The sequence below is a fragment of the Chrysochloris asiatica genome, unplaced genomic scaffold, assembly GCF_000296735.1.
Source record: "Chrysochloris asiatica unplaced genomic scaffold, ChrAsi1.0 scaffold00015, whole genome shotgun sequence".
NCBI lineage: Eukaryota > Metazoa > Chordata > Mammalia > Afrosoricida > Chrysochloridae > Chrysochloris > Chrysochloris asiatica.
In genome coordinates, this window is record NW_006408533.1 from 1,752,605 (window position 1) to 1,774,056 (window position 21,452).

The following is a 21,452-nucleotide window of genomic DNA, read 5'->3' on the forward strand; positions in this document are numbered from 1 at the left end:
TGGCTTTTGTCATCAATCAGTTAAACATCTAGGTAATTCAAGTCTGAGCTCACTCTGAAGTCACACTTTAATATTTAGTTTCATTTTTTTATCCCAATTCTTTTCATTAGAATGTTCTTAATATACCGTTTGAGAGGCTTGAGTTTCACTTCCTTTTATTTATCCTTTTCATTCTAATAGGTGAGTGTACAAACCAGGCAAGATGGCTGACAGTAAAAGGGCATTGAGATGATTCATTCATTTTTTTTATTAATCCAGAATTAGATAAAGATGACTGCCGATACTCTCAGCATGAAGAATGCTGCATTGAGCTCTTGTCACTATTTTAAAATAAGAATTATTTGAAAGGAAGTGTGTATGATTTTTGTATTTTGTTAGCTATTCCATCATATATTTAATAGGATTTTATAGGAACTTGTTATTTTACATATATTCAGAAAAATAACTGAAAAATGTTTTATTGCCACTCTATTTATTTGAGGTTATGGTATAGTGCCTATTTTTCAGTTTTCCTTTTCTTTTTGTCTGTCCTCTCACCCTTAATTTCATATTATCATTGATCTTATAATTTCTATGCAAATGATTAGCTCCTTCTTAAAAAATTGCTGCATCACTAGTACCCATTCAACATAGATGCTGAAATACTAGGATGGAGCTCTTTGCTAAGAGTTAACAAACCAGTGGTTTTGTTTGTTAATTTGGCAAGTTGGAATTTTTTTCCAATGACTAGCTTTACAACAACAATTTTTGGTAAAATGTACCCAGATTTGTTTTTAAACTGCTTCATAGGTGCTGCTACCGAATGAATACCCAAGTACAGCTCCACCCATATATCAGCTGAAGTAAGCAATACCTCTACGTTTATCTTTTTATAACAAGATGATATTTTTCAAACATTGTTTCTTTATACTAGACATTGTGTTGATATATAAAAAGACCTTGTTTAAAATGCATATAGAAGTTAGGAGCACCTTAGGACTTGGTATAGAGCATTTAAATGAAAAATATAATTACATAAAAGCACATTGGAATATGCCATTTAGTATAAAAGAGAATAGCAGGGGTCATGGGAGTAATGTAGCTACAGAATAAGCTTTAGAAAGATGGAGAAGGAAACCTTCCTCTTTAGACAATCTTGTCAGTTGCCCTTGAGTTGTTGTTTTCTCTCATAGTAACCCCATGTGACAGAGTAGAACTGCTCCACAGGGTTTTCTAGGCTGAAATCTTGACAGGAGCAGACTGCCTGGATTTTCTGCCTTGAGCCACTGGATGGGTTTCAACCACCAACCTTTTGGTTCTGTTGCACTACCAAGGCACCTTTTAGGCAACCTAATCATCTCGAGACCGTGACCCGTGGAGTTTCTACTAATGTAGCTCTGGTGACCTAGTCACTGTTCCTTGATGCCCCTCTACCTAAGACTGCCTGGCAGCCTCCCAAAGCTGGTGCTACAAGATTGTCTTTCTGCCCCTCCATCCTCCATGATTGTTGAGGAATCATCTTAGCAGCTTAGACTTCATCTTTGAGTCCTGACTTCTTGGACTTCCTTGCTCTCTGGGCATAGTAAGATGTATAAACCTGTGAGGAATAGAATTGTATGAAAATCTCAATTATTAAAATGTTTACTTATGAGTAGGATTATTGTGTGTTTAAAACCATTGCCATAAAATACAATAATGGTTCTCTAAATTTAAATTTTTATTTATTGAAAGTGATAATTATAGAATGTAATTTCCTTTTTTAAAAAAATTTGGAACATAATTTCCTTTTTAAAAAATCAGTTTTTTTTTTCTAAAATCATGTAGTAATTAGTCTATTTGTTACAGTTTTCCATTAGAAAAACTTACGAACCTCTGATAATTGTGGCAAACATTGTGAATCAGGAAATCTAGATTCTGGAATCTATTCTGTCATTTATATAAACTTGGGCATGTCTGCAATATACTATGAACAAGTCCCCATGTTTTAAACCATTTAAAATGGATAATACAGATTTTGGTGATGTTATAGTTTGTTATGAGGACCAAATGAGTTAAAACTAATGAAAGCATTTTGAAACTGTATACATTTGTACAAATATAACATTTTAATGAAAACAAATAATTTTTTTAAGTTAACTAAAGCTAGTATGTGATTTAATTAGTAATTTCTGTATGAGATAAAAACACAATTCTTGAATAATCTTCTTTATTGTGTTTTATTTCATCTTAGTGCTCCTTGGCTTAGAGGGCAAGAACGTATGGATTTGTCCAATAGCCTTGAGGAAATATATATGTAAGTGACAGGTGATTTTAAAAAGTTCTATTAGTGATTCTGAAATTGTGGGCTTTTAATCAAATTATGATTGTGTTAGTGACTTTCCTAAACCTTTGGTTAAGCTGCCTTTCCATTGAAAGAAAATGTACTTGAAGAGACCTTGAAAGCGTAATTTTAAATGTAATTTAAAATATACATTTAATATGGATTTTAGTTAGATATAAAAATACAGCCATTAAATTCTAATAGCTACAAAAATATTTAGTCAACTGGGAAAGTAAATTCAAAGATACAGCTCTTGTTTTATAGGCTAGGTAGAATGAGATTCATAACAGCTTGATTTTTGATCAAATGAAGATATATTTTTAATGGTAATTTTTCTTATTTTAGGTCATAGGACTAAATTTGTTTTTCATTTATTCAACAAATATTCATTATCTAGTAGACACTGTACTAGATCCTGGATATACATGATGAGAAAAAATACAGAAATCCCTGTTTTGGCGGTGTTTAGAGTTTACTTGGGGGAGATATTACTCATAACATTAAAAAAAAAAAATTGCAGCTGTGAATATCCATCAATGAAAGAAGGCTCTGCAGAACTAAGAAGTTTGAAACAACATGACATAGTCTAGAATATCCTGTTTGACTTAAGAGCTGAGTTAATTAGGTAAGATAGCTCAGTGAGAACTCTGCATGTGGGGGATCATGGCACATTGCAGGAAGTACTGTAATGGTGGTATGAAGCAGAAAGAGGGAGACGGGGACGGGAGGAGCTAATGTGGTGGGAGAGTGTCCTGAAAACAGCAGAGGAAGCCATACAGAGTCCTGTAAGCCGTGTTAAGTATGTTCATCTTTATTTTAAAAGCAGTGGGAAATGGAGAAGGGCTTAAGTAGTGGGCATTGTCTTGGTAGCCTGTTGTTAAATACCATCAAGTTGGTTCTGAATCTTAGCAGCCGTGGATAGGGTTTCTGAGGAGTGATTAGTAGGTTTGAATCACCAACCTTGTTAGCAGTGCAGTGCTTATCCTACAGTACCACATAGCCATAAGTAAATAGCCTTCAAAATCAGACACTTTTTTTTTTCTCACTGTTCTGTAGGATGAAAGTCCAAAACAGAGTCTCAGACAGGTCAGTTTCATATGTGGGTCTCTTTGCTAATTTCTAATGTTAAGTGCTGTTGGATTAGTTTTGACTCATAGCAACTCTGCATAGGGTTTTCAAGGAGTGGCTGGTGGGTTTGAAGCACCAACCTTTCAGTTTGTAGTCCAGTGCTTATCCTGTAGTGTCACACCAGAACTCCATTATCTGCAGGCAATCCTCGGTATTCTTTGCTTGTAAATGGGTCCTTACGTGGCATGTGTCTGTGTTTTTATGTTCTTTTTATAAGACACCTCTCGATAAGATAATATTCCAAAGTACTTGTGCTACTCTGGATGACCTCATGAATATAAAAGCCTGTTTCTAGGTAGGGTCATATTTACTTGTATATGGGTTAGGACAATTCTTTATGGCAGGTTATAATTCAGTATATAATGAGTTGCATTGTAAATTTTTAATTTTAAAAAGATGATTCTGTTTCCATAGAGTCCTGGTGTGGCTCTGTAGGATATGGCCTGCTAACTGAAAGGTGAATGGTTCACATCCACCAGCTGCTCCCTGGAGGGCTGCTCTGAGTTGGAACTGACTCAACAACACTTAACAACATTTCCATGTGAACAACTGATTGAAAGAGTAAGAATAGATGTGGGGATGGTTATCAGGTAGGAGGCTAAAGCAACAGTTTAGAGAAAATATGAGACTATGGTTTGGATTCGTTTTAATGCGATTTAGTAATTTAGAAAACAGTGTTCAGCTTTCCTCTGGGATTGGTATGGATTGTGTTATATGTTCTAGGTGACCACTTCAGGAGAGAGAATTAGGAGTAGGCAGTTACTTCTCTGTTCCTCTGGAATCTGGGCTAGGTTGCTTTTCCTTTGAAATGATTTAATAAGAAAATTGTGAATCTTTTGTAAAATTGGTTCTATTCCTTTATTTCCTAGAGAAAGTCTGGTCTTCCTTGGGTCCCTGAGTTTATGGTTTACATTGAACTCCTGAAGTAACCAAGAATTGAATCTACCAATAAGGAATGCTGCCATTTAGTAGTGGCATCACCTGCAACATCTAAATATTTCTTTCTTCAGTTAACTTTTTTCTGGTATCTGTCACTAACCAAGGATATAACTGCCCACTGTTAACTTCTGTGAGTCCTCATGTGGCACTAGACTGCTAACTGCAAGATGGGCAGTCCAAACTCACCAGCAGTTCTCAAAAGCCCTCCACAGAGTTGCTGTGAGTCAACAGCACACACACACACACACACACACAAACACAAACAAACATTACTTGTGTGCCATCAGAAAACATCTTTCTATAATCCTTTATTTGCTCTTACTTACTTCCCCCAAGAAAATAAAGTAATTTATGTATCCTACAAATTTGTTCACCAGTATGTCCCAGTTGCACATCTGCAGGTCATTTTACAGTATCTATTTGACCTCTATAACCTTTAGTGGTACTGACAGTTTATTTCTTAAAACTTTGCCATGCTTGTCATCAGCCATGTTAAGAATAGTAATCAGTTAGATCTGTTTCTAACTTATGTAAACGTTGTGTACTCTGAAATGACTTCCCACCTGCCTCGTCCCTACCCCAGAAGTCTTCTCCTTTATTAAGACGTCCATTCCTACAGGAAACAACTTGCCTGTCCTAACATAGTATAACTGAGCTGCTGACATTTAGGAAGGGTCGGAGGTTACGAATAGTTTGTTCTAAAGATGGAATCTGAAACATGCTGTATAATTTATTAAAATACCTTGAAAACCTCAATCGGAATGAATACTATTTTTAACAAATGGTTTAAATAGAAGTATATATTCCATTTTTTAAAGTTTAAACATTAAATCATATTTTTCCATATTAATTCCAGCAGGGGGCATGGCATATAAATATATGAATATACTTGTTAATGTTTATAATTTTATTATGATCCTAACTAGTATGACACTGTTCTTGTTCTTGTATTTATTTATCATTGTTTTGAATGATAAACTGGATTTTTTTTTCCTAGAGAATAAGATGAAGTTGTCTTATAAAGGGAAATATGAAGTCAGAAAACTAACTTTTTTGTATTGTTTTCTCCAGCAAACATTTCAAACATTTATTTTCAGTATCTACAATAGACAGTCAGTCACTCTTTTAGGAGTTTGGGATTTAGAAAGTAAGATAGATGTGTACCAATACAATATAGTGCTGTCATTACTGAGAAAGTTAATAGCACTTTGTGGGGTCTTTGTTTTGAGCAGTCTGGGCAAGGTTATCAAATAGGAGGGCTTTTCTGGTAAGGGAAACTTAGTGAATACAATCATATAGTGATGTGAAGCAACTTGACATCTTCTGAGTTCAGCAGGTAGTTTAAGGTGCCAGGTACATAAATTGAGATAGGCGTAAGACACAGAAGGACTTTGTAAAGTGATGCGAAAGGAGTCCTGGTAATAGTGCTGTAGAATAAGCAGTTGACTGCTAACTATAAAGTCTGTGGTTCAAACCCACAAGTCACTCCTTGAAAACCCTATATAGGGTCGCTATGAGTCAGAACTGACTCAAAGACACTAAATGTCCAAATTCCTTGTTTGAATTTGTTGTTATCGTGTAAATTCTGGACACTTAAAGGCAAATTTGTTTGCAGTATGGAGGATGAATGTGAAAGAGTAGGGTCACCATAGGAAGAACAGTCAGTAACCCAGGAGGCAGATAGATGGTGGAGGCCAGTAGGCAATGAAAATGTCCGTGAAGAAGAATGGTCAGTGAAAGAGAAATTAGAAGAATATAATCTAGAATTTGGTGACTGATAGGTATAGATTTATTTGGTCATCATCCTGATTTTTGCTTAGATATTTTATATATAGGTATTTTAAAGCAATGAAAATATTAACAAAACAAAAGATAAATAACTTTAAAAACATTTAGAACATTACACTAATGTTTGTTTAAGATAAAATGAAAGGGATTTCAATTTTTTATAGTATTTGAATTTGTGTTGGTCCATTCCATTAAATATTAAATTGGAAATTAAGAAAATGATTATTCTGATATCCGATAGCTCTTCACATTTTGATGTGTCCTGGGGCATTGGGACATGATATTTGTCATTTGTAAGTCAGTCTTGACAGTAGTGTGACCTCTTTGTGTCTGTAATAGCGGATAACATCATTTTAAAGATTAAATATCATACTCCTCAGTGTACTTAAGTAGGTACCATTGTTGCTATTATTAAGATAGTGATGAAATTGTATCATTTTGAAGATGAGATGACTTAAACTCAGGCAGAGATCAAATGATTTGTCCAAAGTCATACAATTAGTGCATTTTAATTTTAATAAAAATATAAGTATTAGAAAACTAAAGATGCAAAAATTAGAATCATAAATAATATTAGAATCACAAATTTGATATTCTGATGATGCTAAACTGAGTGATAGTTGTTTAACTAGAAATATTCACAAAATAGACCAAATAGAGTAAGTTATTTTAATTTAGTTTGGTCTTTTTTATTCAGGTTGAAACGAATTGTTCTAGACTTTTTATGTTTAGCTACTTTGCCGTAATTTGATTTTGTAAATTAAAGCCTACCATCTCAATATTTAATGAGTAGTTCTTGAATTTTATACCAGAGTCCTTAGGATTTAACAGACTTCCTCCAGGAGGAAAGGTGAAGCATAGTAGGCAGGACTCCTGGCTTGGTTCAGCTTTGCCTCTTCAATTTGTTTTTAAAGTTTTAAGATTTCATTACCACAAAAGGGAAAAATTTGAAGACCACATTTTTTAATCACACTTGATTTTGTTAAATGCTGTCAAGTTGGTTCCAATTCATAGTGACGGCCCCCCCACCCCACCCCATAGGGTTTCCCAGGCTGTACTTTTTTTTTTAAGTTTTTATTGTGAATTGAGTGATAGTTTGCATGGGAGAACATTAGTTTTACATTTATCGTATCATATTTTGTTTCATTACAATGATCACAATCCTCCCCATGCATCATCATTCAGCATTTCATTCCCTCTTGGTTTTCGTTTTTTTTTTTTTTTTTGGCTGTACATCAGAGCACTCAGGAATATATAACCATTCAAACAACCAAAGGGGAGGCTGTACATTTTTGCAGGAGCAAAAACAGCGTCATCTTTCCCTCTGAGCAGCTGAAACTACCAACCTTGTGGTTTGCAAGCCATCCTATAGAGCCACCATGCTCCCCTAATCCCACCTAGTGGACTGTTAAAGAATGTAAGCAAACTATTATCACAAGAGAAAATACAAATACAACAGTAACAACCACAAAAATCTAAAACACCTTCAGTGGTAGCATTTTGGAGCCTAGGAAAAAGAAAAATTTTCATTTTACTCAGGAATTCTTTCACACCCACAACAACTTCCTAATTACTGTGTTTCAATTAATAGTTGAGTTAAATACTAATGAAGAAAACAAAAAAAAGAACCTTATAGTCCAAGAAGATATTGTGGAGGCCATGATAGAAGGAAAGTAGGCCACACCCCACCACTGTCAAGTTGATTCCAACTCACAGCAGACTTGTAGGACAGAGTAGAATTGCACCATAAGGTTTCCAAGTCTATAAGTCTGTGTGAGGCGAATACCACATTTCTTTCCTGTGAAGTATCTTGTGGTTAGAACCTCCAGCCTTCCAGTCAGCAGCCGAGTTCTTTGACCTTCACCCCAGAACTTTCTAAAGTATGTCAAAGCTCAGTGTTTGACTTACAGGAACTTTAAAGGGAATTGTAGAACTGCCTCAGCTCTGAACAAAATACTGGAAAATGTGGAACCATCTTGGGAACTGGCCACCAAAGGGACATTTTACAAGTTGGAGACACAGATTCACTTTTTAAAAAAATTATCCCTTCCATGCATCATCATTCAATAGTTATTTGCTTGTATTCCCTCTTTTTTTTTTTTATGTACACCAAAACACTCAGGAATATATAATCATTCAAACAACCAAACGGCATACTCTGCAAGCCTGACCCCTGCCGCCAGCACACAGACCCTCTCCCTCCATGAGTCTAGAGTCCTCAGTCATTCCCTCTCTCCACATCATCTCTGCCTCCATCTCTGGCATCACCACTTCTCTGAATAGGGTCCCATACTCCGTTCCCGCTCTTTTCCCTTGATGGTTCCAGAGTCTTCCGCTCCTGGACTGCAAGATCAGCCAATCCCCACTTTTTGCTACAAAGCCTCTACCTTTACAGTTGAGACAATCGCAGTCAGTCTTGATAACAATTACTCACTATTGACAGATCACATTTTTATATTTGTATTTATAGAGGATGATAGTGTGTATCATTTAGTAGAAACTCAACCAACATTCTCAATTTTTAAAACTTCAAGTTGACTTGTAATATTGCCAAAAACAAAGGTAATCAAAGTACACACAGGATTGTTTGGGTGCTAAGAGTTATGGGTGAGAGGATTTGAAGGTACAGTATTTTCTTTGGAGAAGCAGTGTTGGTTTTTTCTACATGCTGGTTTTGAAAATTTCCTTTGGTGTGGATGCTGACGAGTGGTGATAAAGAGAGAATGATTTCAAGGGGGAACTTTTAGAGGAAGGGGGTAGGGTGTTACTATGAAGTACTAAGATGATTTCTTTAAACACAGATACCAAATCTTCTCTAAAATGAGTGTCAGTCTCTAAAAAGTCTGTACATCGACCTTTATTTCATTGCTGTTGCCATCGTTTAATATAACTCAATGGCCATAACTTCAAATCCCATGACACATTCTTATTCCCAGCCATCTCCTTGGGACAGATTTAGTTATCAGGCGCCAAACATTGTATTTAGAACCCAAACAACTCAATTTGGGCAGTAAACGGTTTTAATGGATATTTTGACAGATAGTGTATTTGATTTTCTTTTAGGTTTTGTGAATTGGCTCTCATAAGAAGATCCCCAAATGCATTGCATTCTCAAGCATACAAAATAAAGTGTAACAAATAAGTGGCTTCAAATTGTTCAGAAAGTTTAGCAAGCAGTGATTGAACATCAGTACTGAAAATAAATCTGCTGGTAGAAACTAAATCACATTTATGCCAAGAGTATCAGTTCAAATCAGAAATTTTCTTTTCCCTCTTTGGTTACAAGTCCTGTTTGTTTTAAGTAAGCAAAATTAATTTTGTATCCATTTGGAATTTTAAATGTTACAAACAATTGATATGCTGATCTACAACATTGGTAAATCTCATGTTTTATGAATTCTTTTTTAAAGGCATAGATTGCATATAATCTTTTAGATTGCATAAATATATCTGCTTTCTTAAGTTTGAGAAGAAAATCTTTTGAAATTACAATTATGTTTCTCTGAATTTTGTTTAGACAGAATATTGGTGAGAGTATTCTTTACCTGTGGGTGGAGAAAGTGAGAGATTTTCTAATACAAAAATCTCAAATGGCAGAACCAGGTAGGATTGAAAAATATTATTAATGCTGTTTCATATTTTATTAAAATTTCATAGTGATATTCTAGTTGAAATTGATATGAAAATCTGTATTTTGCTTTGTGGTTTTTATATGTTAAAATATAAGCTTCTTGGAAAATTCATTTAATCATGTAATTATGGTTATTTCTTTCCCTAAGGTTTAACCACTTAGGTTTATAGTACTCTTATAGAAGAGAAGTTTTATTGTTAAAAAAAATTTGGGTCAAATCTCCCTGTTCTATTACATGAACTTTGTAGCATGCCTTATTGTACTATATAAATTAGACATTGGTGTCAAGTTAGCTTAGTGTTTATAGAAAAGAATACTGGGATATAGTGACTAAGGAAATGAAAATTGATTTTTAAATAATTGAGATATAATTTACAAATTATAAAATTCACCCTTTGTTGGTATTGTTAAGTGCCATTGTTAAGTTCTGACTCATTGAGACCCTATATTTCAAGGAACTATTAAGAGTATACAATTCAGTAAATTTAGTCTATTCAAAAATTGTGAAATCATTACAGCTAATCTCAGAATACTTAAGATTGATACTTTGCTCTGTAATTATCCTTCTTTTGAATCTCAGCATATGATGACATGCTAACTCTTAACATTTCCTGTTACGTCATTTTGTTATATTTTGTTCCACTTATCATAGAGACCTTCTAGAGAGGAAACATAACTTGTTTTAACCTGATGTTTTTCCAAGTAGAGTTTTATTGATACTTCCAGTTAATTGGAGTCTTGGTGTGGCACTGTGGGCTAATGTGCCAGACTGCAAAGTCATTTGAACTTCAAGGTCAGTGGTTCAAGCTCACCAGCTGCTCCTTGGAAACCCTATACACGGTCACTGTGGGTCGGAATCGACTCAACGGCGCTTAACAACAACCAGTTAATTTTTTTTTTAATTGGGAGAAAGAGGAATTAAAAAAACAACAAAATGGTTTACTTATAAAATATTTAAAGATTATTCAGAGGCCCAGTTACTTAGTACTCCTTTAGTAAAATCATTATACTAATAAAATTGTAAGACTGACAGTAATATATATTTTTTCAGAGCATGTCACCATTTTTCTATATAAACAAATATTTTTTTCCACTTTTACAATTAAAGAATTAACTGGCATGAAGTTATCACACCCATGTAAAAATTGTCTTTTAAGTGCTTTCCTTAACTTTTTATGATTCAACTTCTGAATTTATATTTCAGAACATCTCTAGAGAAACATGGTTAAAAAAAATAATAAAATTCTAAAAATAAAATAAAATGTGCCAATCTTCCATTCTTGAGAAAAGGACAATTGCAAAAATAAGAATGCATATCAGTAAAATGTTAAGTGCCATCTAGTCAGTTCCAACTCATAGCAACCTTATATAGATATCTAAGGAGTGGCTGGTGGGTTTAAACTGCTGACTTTGAGGTTGGCAGTACAGTGTTGATCCTACAATATCTCAAGTTTGGGATCACTTAACTGATAGGAAGTTTTAAAATGATATTTTCCCTTTTCCATTGATGCCCATAATTTAATTTAGCTATTCTTCAAATGTTAGAGTTATTACTTTTTTGTTGTACAGTATAGAATTTTACATTTTTAGAAATTTCTCTTTTCCAGTGAAGATTTTTTCCCTCTGATTTCATGTTAAAATGAAAGAATGACTATTTCTGAAGAACTAATTAGGATGTTGTTATTGTTAAATTCCATCAAGTTGGTTCCCACTCATAGCGATCTTATAATAGAGTTTCCACGGAGGCAGCTGTTGAGTTTAAATTACCAACCTTGTAGTTCAAACCAGCCTTGTAGTCTAGTGCTTATTCTACAGCACACTCATGAGTGTTTTCCCCGCTGGTGTTTCCAATTGAACAAGTTTTTGTTTTTTGTTTTGTACTATTAGTCTTTAGTGCAAATGTATCCTTTATTTATATTGTTTTTCCTAGTATAGAAATTTTCAACTATTAAAATTATATAAAATTATAGTTATTTAAATTATACCCAACTATTTAAATGTTTTAATATTTTAGTGTGGTGTTGTAGGATAAGCACTGGACTATTAACCACAGGTTGGTAGTTCAACCCTGCCAGCCACTCCTCGGAAACCCAGTACAGGGTCTCTATGAATCAGAACCAACTCCACGACACTTAACAGTAACAGCAACTATTTTAAATGTTTTAACATTTTGAACTAGTATTAAACTTATATGCAAAAAATAGTACAGAAACACCACACTTGCAGATGATACCCACTTGAACTGGCTTCAATGACTGGATGAACAGAGCTCAACCCGAAGAAGAAAGAAGAGGAAAAAGCGTCATCTGATACAATTTGATAAACATGACCTATACCTATAAACACAGTAGTTCAAAAGAGGAAACAAATCCCTGCTGCAAGAACCATTCCCTCTCCCTCCACACAAAGGGTAGACAGGGATGGGCAACTTGGACATTGGCTACCCAAAATGGGGGGAGGGATACAAAGGTAAGAAGTGACTGGCTTACAAGCTTTCAAGAGGGACCCTAGATCCAAAGGGCGTGGAGGAAGGTAGAGTCTCCAGTGAATAGTGTCCATCCTGTCCAGGAAGGGCTGATGAAATGAAATACAGATGGGTCTCTTGTGATACAATAGTGAATAATTGTTATCAGGACTGATTGTAAGGGTTGAAAATCTAAAGGTGGACATTTTGTAGCAAGGAGGGGAGTGACTAACTTTTCAGTCTAGGAGCGGAGGACCCTAGGACCATCAATGGAGAAAAGCGGAGAGCGGGATCCTACCCAGAGAAGCAATGAGGCCTGAGATGGAGGCAGAGAAGACGAAGTCAAGAGATGGAGTGGCTGGGGACTTTGGATCCGGAGAGGGTGGGGGGTTGCAGGCTTATAGGGCACACCCTTTGGTTGGGTAAGGATGCATGGACGGAATGGTAAATATGCTAATGAAACAATAGATGATAGAATGAATGTAAAGCTAATGTTCTCCCATGTAGACTATCACACAATTCACAATAAAACATTTAAAAAAAAAAAAAAAAGATGGAAGAGCCGCCGCAGGACGTACAGACAGTTTGTGGAGCCCGTTAGTGCACCTAGCTGATACCCATGCTGCCGACATGTCTTGCTACCTGCACCCCTGCAACACATCTCTGTTCGTGAGGAATGTGGTTGATGATACCAGGTCTGAAGATTTACGTGGAGAATTTGGTCGTTGTGGTCCTATAATTGATGTGTGTGTTCCACTTGATTTCTACACCTGACGTCCAAGAGGATTTGCTTATGTTCAGTTTGAGGATGTTTGTGATGCCGAAGATGTTTTACATAATTTAGATAGAAAATGGATTTAGAGACAAACTGAAATACAATTTGCATAAGGAGATTGGAAGACACCAAATCAGATGAAATGCAAGGAAAGAAGGAATGTGTACAGTTCTTCACGCTATGATGATTATGACAGATACAGATGTTCTAGACGCTGAAGTTATGAAAGAAGGAGATCAAGTAGTTACTCTTTTGATTACAACTATATTAGATCTTATAGTCCTAGAAACAGTAGACCGGCTGGAAGACCACGGCGTAGCAGAAGCCATTCCAACAATGATAGATTCAAACACCGAAATCATCTTTTTCAAGATCTAAATCCAATTCAAGATCACAGCCCAAGTCTCAGCCCAAGAAATAAATGAAGGTTAAACCATGTTCTAGGTCTGATCTCACACGCAAACTAGAGGCACCTCTAAAACAGATTCCAAAACACATTATAAGTCTGGCTCAAGATATGAAAAGGAATCATGAAAAAAAGAACCACTTAGATCCAAAGCTCAGTCAAGATCACAGTGTAGTTCTAGGTCAAATTCTAGATCAAGGTCATGGATTAGTCGTAAGTCCAGTGGCCACTAATAGTATATAAACCATGATATTTTTAGGCATGTATCATTCATTTACTCATAGTTTGGATTACTTAAATTATCAGGCATAAAATGTTGCAATGATGCTTAAAAACACTTGTTAGTTTTCCCTGTACCAGGCAATCATTATAATTAAAATGATATGCTGTTGAGAAGCCAAAATAGTAGAGTTCCCTTATATCCCTTGCCCTGCTTCCCCATTAACATCTTGCATGATCATTGTAAATTCTCAAGAACAGGAAATTAACATGGTACAGTATTATTAACTAAAGTGTCTATTTTAATTTTATGGATTTCCCCTCTAATCTTCTTTCTGCTGTTTTAGCATTTTATCCAGGGCTGCACTTTACATGTCATTATTTCATCTTTCCTTGACTTGTATGACCTTGACACTTTTGGAGAGGACTGTTTGGCTCATTTGTAGACTACCCATCAGTTTGTGTTTGTCCAGTCTTTTCTCATGATTGGCATGAAATGATGCATTTTTTTATAAGAATACCACAAAAATGATACTGTGTCCACAGTGCATCATGCCACAGGGTTCATGAAATCAATATGTCTTATTATTGGTGATGTTTTCTTTAATCCCTCCATGGTGTCTGCCAGTTGTTTTCATTGTAAAGTTACTGTTTGACTATATATATATATCAGAGTAGATTCATTGATTAAAATTCACTGCTATTATTGTATGAGATTTTCTAGTTTGATCCATTAGGTGCTCCTTCAGATTGACTTTTGTGATCTTTTTTAAGGCCCCCCTCATGTTTTGAGCCTCCCCCTTTGCTTTCTGGAATCACAAGATACTGCAGGTACATCATATATTTTCCTTTCTCCAATCCAGCTATCAATCACTTCACCTAGGTGACCTGGTTCTTTCTACTGAAGAATGTTTGTTGTTGTTAAGTAACTTCAAGGTGGTTTTGGTTCATAAGAGCAGCTGTTAGATTTGAACTGCCAACCTTGTGTTTAACAGTTCATTGCTTACTTACTAAGAGCAGCTGTTAGGTTTGAACTGCCAACCTTGTGTTTAGCAGTTCATTGCTTACTTAACCTGTAGTGCCAAGACTCCCTCTTTAGACATCAAAAACACCATGCCACCTATTGCTGTCAAATCCATTTTTACTCATAGAACTGCCCTATAGAATTTCCTACACTGTAATTTTTACAGAGGAGTTCTGGGGTGGCACTGTAGCATAAACACCAGACTGCAAGATCAGTTTGAACCTCCAGGTCGGCGGTTCAAACTCATCAGCTGTTCCTCGGAAACCCTATACAGCAGGGGTGTTGTTAAGTGCTGCTGAATCCATACCACCTCATAGCCACCCTATAAAGGATTTCTAAGGAACAGCTAGTGAATTTGAACCACCTTGTGGTCCAGTGCTTATCCTACAGCACCACACCAAGACTCCATACAGCAGAGGTGGGGAACCTCTTTTCTGCCAAAATTTATAACATCATTCATGGGCCATACAAAAAATTAGCCTGCTCTAGTTGGTCAAACATTGAATTAACTCATCCCTAATGTGATGGCTGGAGTCTGGTGTGGTGCTGTGAGTTAATGCACTGGACTGCAGAGTTGGTTTGAATCACAAGGTTGGTGACCGCAAGCTCACCAGCTGCTCCATGGCAACTCTATACAGGCTCACTGTGGGTCGGAACTGACTCGAAGGCACTTAACAGCAATAACAACAATGCGATGGCTGCAACTGCGGTTGTCTTAGCAGGGCCAGACCCATTGATTGCACTAGCCTTATATGGCCCATTGGGCCAGACGTTCCCCACCCCTGCTATATAGGGGTACTATGATGAGTCGGAACAGACTTAACAGCGCTTAACAGCAGCAATATTTACAGAAGCACATTGTCACATGTTTTTCCCACAGAGTGGCTAATAGGTTCAGACTGCCAGGCATTTTTTAGTAGTCAAGCACTTAACCATTGCACAACCACGGCCCCCTGTTTATCTATGTCAAGACCCAACAATTTTTAAAGTGTCATTTCTTACTTCCTTATGATAGACGTAGACCCAGAAATAAACAAGAAAACTGAAGAAGAGGAAGATGTTGAATATGAGGATGATCCCACTTCATCATGTGGTACAGAAGAGCCAGAGAAAGCACTGGATCCTGAGATCAATGAAAATAAAACAGGTATAATGCTACTAGCCAGTGTTTGAGAAAAGTGGAAGGGTAGGGTGGTATTATGTATTGTATATTGGGATGATAAATTGAGTACAAAACCCAGGGCTTCTTCCCCATTTCAACCTAACAGCTCCCAATTTATTCATTTACATATTTTGGATTTAATACCAGATTTCTTTTAGAAAACAGAATCCACTATTAATACTGGCCTTAGTGCTGTACTTGACTATATCAGTGGTCGAAATCAGTTTTAAAAAGATAATATCGGGCAAGATAAAATGTCCATCCTGAACTGGTTTCTTTTCCTATTCCTATCACAAACCAGTGCAGTGATGTTTTTGGAAAGTTATTTAAGCTTCCCAGAACTGTTTTGTACCCATGTTAGTGAAAATGTGCTTCATTCATTGTAAGACAAACTGATTTGATAAGATTTAATTAGCCAGTGAGATCCAATAGACAGCTGTTAATTATTTTAACTGAGTACCTTTTCATACTAAGGAGCTCTGGTAGCATAGTGGTTACGAATCGGGCTGCGAACCGCAAGGTCAGCAGTTCGAAACTACCAGTTGTTCTGCGGGAGAAAAGTGAGGCTTTCTGCTCCCGTAAAGATTTACAGCCTCGGAAACTCTGTTCAGGGTCGCTGTGGGTTGGAACCAACTCAACGGCACTTAACAACAACAACACCTTTTCATACTAACTGAGTCAGGTGGCAGCAGTCAGTGAGTTAAAGGTTAATCAGTGATTCTTAAACTTTTTAAAGAAGTAGATTAGCAAGAAATCATGATACTCATTATGATATACCAATGGGAACTTGATGTGTTGATATATTTAATTCCCTTACATGAAATAAGAACCATTTAACCATTTTATTAGTGGTGGTGGTGGTTATGTGCCGTGGAGTCATTTCCAACTCATAGTGACCCTGTACAGGGTTTCTGAGGCTGTAAATCTTTACAGGAGCAAAAAGCCTCATCTTTCTCCCGCAGAACAGCTGGTAGTTTCGAACTGCTGACCTTGCGGTTCGCAGCCCGATTCAGAACCACTACACTACCAGAGCTCCTTTTATAAAGTAGAAGGTATCATATCAGAGCTACATAATCTAAAGTCATAAGCTTTCCAATCCAGAGGTAATCAATAACAGGGTAAATATTGTGATATATTAGCAAATCTCTCACACTTTCTGGTTTCAGAACTCCTTTATAACTTTAAATACTAAGTTTCTCTTTTGTGCTCTTATTAAGATTGCCAGATAAAGTATAGGATATTTGTAAATTTCAGCCCAAGAGTTGAGTTCCAGTCCTTTAACTGGATGACCTTGGGAACTTGAAAATCATAAATAGTTTTTTCTAATGTACAATACATTTGGAAACTTAAAGTTATTTTAATTTTGATGACAGCTGTTACAACCTGTTTGGGTAGATGTGCCATACAATTTATGTTTCTTCCCCAACTGTTCCCACGTGCCCCCTACCATTGCCAGTTTTTCAGTATTTGAATGTAAGAATATTAACAATGTTTATTACTGAATTTTCTAGAAGCAGAAGAGTTGCCTCCGATTGATCATGGCATTCCTATTACAGACCGAAGAAGTACTTTCCAGGCACACTTAGCTCCCGTAGTTTGTCTGCAACAGGTAAAGTTACTATGTCCAGCTCACCTTGATTCAAGTAAATATCCTTTAATTTTTAATATTCTTTGTTTTCACTCTTATGTGTAATTTTCACATAAAATAAAAATGATTTGTCCATTTTTCTATTCCCAAATTACTATGGCTCGTGAAAAGTTTTATTTGTTTCTGTTTGTCATTTCTTTCAAAATCATTTCTAAACTCTGAGTAGAATTTAACCCTTTCAGGAATTTTCAGACAAAAAAGCCCACTGTGGTTGTAGTAGAAAATGATGCTGCTGCCTTGCTTGTTATAAAGACAGTGTGTCCTACAGTGAGGAGTTCTATGAAATCAAGTCCATTCCATTGCTGCTCAGTGGACAGACTAGCTGAATCCTGTATTTCCTACCTGAATTCCTTCTCCTCCTTTCTGCTTCCTGATCTTAGGTGACCTATTCCCACCCAAAGATATAAAATGTAAGACGTTTCAGTCAAAAACTGTATTCCTAGGTCTCTGCATTTCTCACTTTTCAGAAAATTCCTTCTTCCTTGCTTCTATACTCTACCCCAACTTAAACTTCACTGCTATAAGACACAATTTCAACACTACCTGTAAAGCTTAAAAAAAGGAACTCATTACCTTTACACAAGTTTTAAACATTAATCTCTGCCCTTTAGTCTCTATAACTGTCCTCTAAGCTCTTCGAAAGCCCTGATTTTTAGGAATACAGTTCTTTGAAAGGCTACCCTTTTACTTTCTTTTCGTCTCCTGAACAGGACGTTCTTTTCTGCATTGACTTATGGTTGAGATAGCAGCTTTTGGTGCAGCCTCTGGGCTCTTCTCCTAAGAATCCTGTTTTGTCCTTGACCCTTGCACATAATCTTGTTGCCAGGGTCCTCCTTAAACCTTCTATTCTGATTCTGTTCATCCTGGATCCTCTTTCTGTGTCTGGTCATAGCCCCTTAGACTTATAGGATCATAATTTGTGAGAGCTGAAACAAATCTTAGAGGTTATTGTCTACTTCATTTTATTGATCAGGAATCTGAGGACCTGAAAGGTTAAAAAATGATGTACTCAAGATTGCACAACTTGTGATCCAAATTGGTCTCCCTGTTTCCAGGTCAGTTTTCCCTGCCTCCAATATTTATTCCATACGCCTTGTCTGTTCTAACCTTTTTGAAAGGTCTGACCCTGTCTCACTCCCTGCCCCCTATAATCTTTGCTGACTTCTGTTGTCTACACCAGAAAGTTTGAACTGTAACTAAATTACAGATCATTCTTGACACATCTGTCATCTACCTATTCAAACTGTAAGTTACACATACATAAAACTATTGCTCACTTCCCAAACCTTTCTCTTTTATGTTCTTATTAAGGTTGCCAGATAAAGTACAGGATATCTATAAATTTTAATGCCAGATAAACATTATTGCATGAGATATACTTACACTAAAATTATTTGTTATTTCTCTGAAATTCAAATTTTGGCTGTCTTGTGTTATACTTTCACTTGTTAAATCTGGTAACTCTAATCCTTGTATTTGCACATGCTATTTCTTTAGAATAGACTGTCTTCTTCCTGCCTCACCACCGCTTGTCTCTGATGCCAAGGAACTACCACTAGATCTTTTAAGGCCTGCCTCATGTTACCTCCTCATGCACTCCCAGAAAGAGTTTGGGTTTTATACTGTTTGGCCCATACCAGTATTGTGCACATTAGATACATAAATGCAGTAAATTTGGAGCACTAATATTTAGAAATTCTCATACTTAACATTTAAATTGTTTACATGGGGAACAAAATTTTCATACATACATGCTCACATGGTTAGTTTCTATCCCTAATATGAGGAGAAAATTTTGAAGATGCACTTTTCAGTGTCTAGAGGTTCTTTACTTATTTTAATTTAGCAGTACTAAACAGTGTTAATTGCATTTATATCAATATGATTTAAGATGTTTTTCCAGCATTTGTTTTCAGAGCAAGTAAACATACATCATTTTTTATATTACTGCTTTTTTTTTTTTTTTTTAAGGTGAAAATGGTTCTTTCCAAATTGTATGAGAATAAGAAAATAGCTAATGCCACCCACAACATTTACGCATACAGGTGAGTATGTATCACCGTGTAAGGATGTCAAATTTCTAAAAAATGGGGGAAATGGTGCATAACTTTAAAAATGGCTATTATAGATTAATTTTTCATTGAACATGCATAGAATATTTGAAAACTTCACTGAAAGAAAAATAATTAGAGGGAATATTGGCCCTTCTCTGCTATTAAGTGTAACTTTTAATAATAGTTCGATGTATTTCCTTGCTGTCTTTTCAGTGGAAAGTTTTTATTTTTACTACACTTTACCTCTTGACTTTTTTTCTTAATTCAGCAAAAGCATTTCCCTGTTCTAACTGCTTTATAGATGCCGGGTTAATGGCTGTTTGTTTGAAGTTCTGTATTACAGGCTGTTTAACTGTTCCCTTTTTGGTTTTGTTTTTCATCTTTTTCACTATTATAAAACACAGGTCACTGAAGTTCTTTGTATACATTTTAGAGTACTTCTCTAGGATATATTTGGGTTTCCTTAGATTGTTTTCTAAATAAACCAGGGAGTGAAATAATGGAAATAAAGAATAGGTTCCTAGAAGTGGAGTTTTTAAAATGTGAATGTTTTTGAAACTTTTAATACATACTGGCCAAATTTTTTCCAAAGATTTTCTTTTTAACCAATTTACACTCCCATTACTGGTGAATTAATAGTGCATCTTTTGCTACATGCCTTTTAATTATGAGTACTCAGGTTTTTATACAAATCTTTGCTGACTTGTAAGTGGAGATGAAGAGCATATTGTTTTAACATGCAATCAATACACACTTGAAAAGACATCATTTAGGCTCAAATAAATCACAGTGAGCTGGTGGTTGGTGGTTGTGTGCTATCATGTTGGTTCTACTCCATAGTAGCCCTGTATAGGGGTTCTGGAAGTACAGTGGCTCCAGACGATAAGCACTGGACTACAAACCACAAGGTCTGCAATTTGAGACCGCCAGCCACTCCATGGGAGAAAGATGAGACTTTCTGTTCCCAAGAAGATTTAGAGCATAGGAAACCTTATAAAGGGTCACTGTGAGTTGGAACTGAGTCACCAACAACAACATTCATAGGGTTTCTGAGGCTGTAAACGTTTATTGGAGCAGAAGCCCTCATCTTTAGCCTGAGGAACAGGTGGTAGGTTTGAACTGTTGTGAGCAGTGTGTAAGGCATAACCCACTGTGCCACCAGGGCTCCCTAAATCAGAGTATAGACAGAGTTGGTGCAAATTTAATGTGTGAATGAGATCATTGGTAAAATCTAGCCTAACAAACTCAAAAGACTTAAAAAAAAGAAAAAATCAGTCCTTTTGGATTGGTGACTTTTGATATTACTAGGTTAACAACAACAACAACAACAACAACAACAAGGTTTGTTTACCTTTTAAGTGTCAAAACTTGCACACACACACACACACACAAAACCCCTTCTTTAAACAGTATCACTCAATGACATTTTGATGTTTTTTCATATATTTGGGTCATCAGTATGAAAATGTGCTCTGTGGTTAGAGCCCAAGCCCACTGCCAGAGTCAGTTCCGACTCATAGTGACCCTATCCATGTAGGGTTTCTGAGACGACAGATCTTTCCAGGAGCAGTTTTAGCTTTCTCCTACAGAGCAGCCGGTGGGTATGAACCTCCAACTGTGTGGTTAGCAGCCTAACCCTTAACCCACAGTGCCTTGTTGTAAAAGGAATAGTTTAATTCATCGCACATGTTGCTAGTGTTCCTACTCAGTGCCAAGCACTTTACAATAAGTTATTTGATTGTTTCAGTAGCTCTGCCATTGGACAAAGGTTAACTTTCTTAAGACAGTAAGTTATTAAATGGTAGAGATGAATTTGGTAATCTATTTATATTTATCTCTTTAATTTACTCCTGTATGGCAATGTGGTTGCACCTTCAGCCATTTTTGAACATAATGTCGACCTTAAGTCCTTAAA

General features: G+C 36.1%; 1 protein-coding gene and 1 pseudogene across 1 annotated transcript in view; both read left to right on the top strand.

Moving 5' to 3' along the window:
• The window catches only part of IMPACT (impact RWD domain protein), a 28,396-nt gene that overhangs the window by 1,358 nt on the left and 5,586 nt on the right, over positions 1-21,452 (top strand). Inside the window, exons 3-8 of the mRNA XM_006835026.1 lie at positions 790-842; positions 2,210-2,272; positions 9,672-9,757; positions 15,695-15,820; positions 17,347-17,444; positions 19,455-19,528. Coding sequence (XP_006835089.1) covers positions 790-842; positions 2,210-2,272; positions 9,672-9,757; positions 15,695-15,820; positions 17,347-17,444; positions 19,455-19,528 — 500 coding nt within the window. The remainder of the gene's footprint in view (positions 1-789; positions 843-2,209; positions 2,273-9,671; positions 9,758-15,694; positions 15,821-17,346; positions 17,445-19,454; positions 19,529-21,452) is intronic.
• LOC102823893 lies at positions 12,880-13,663 on the top strand (annotated as a pseudogene).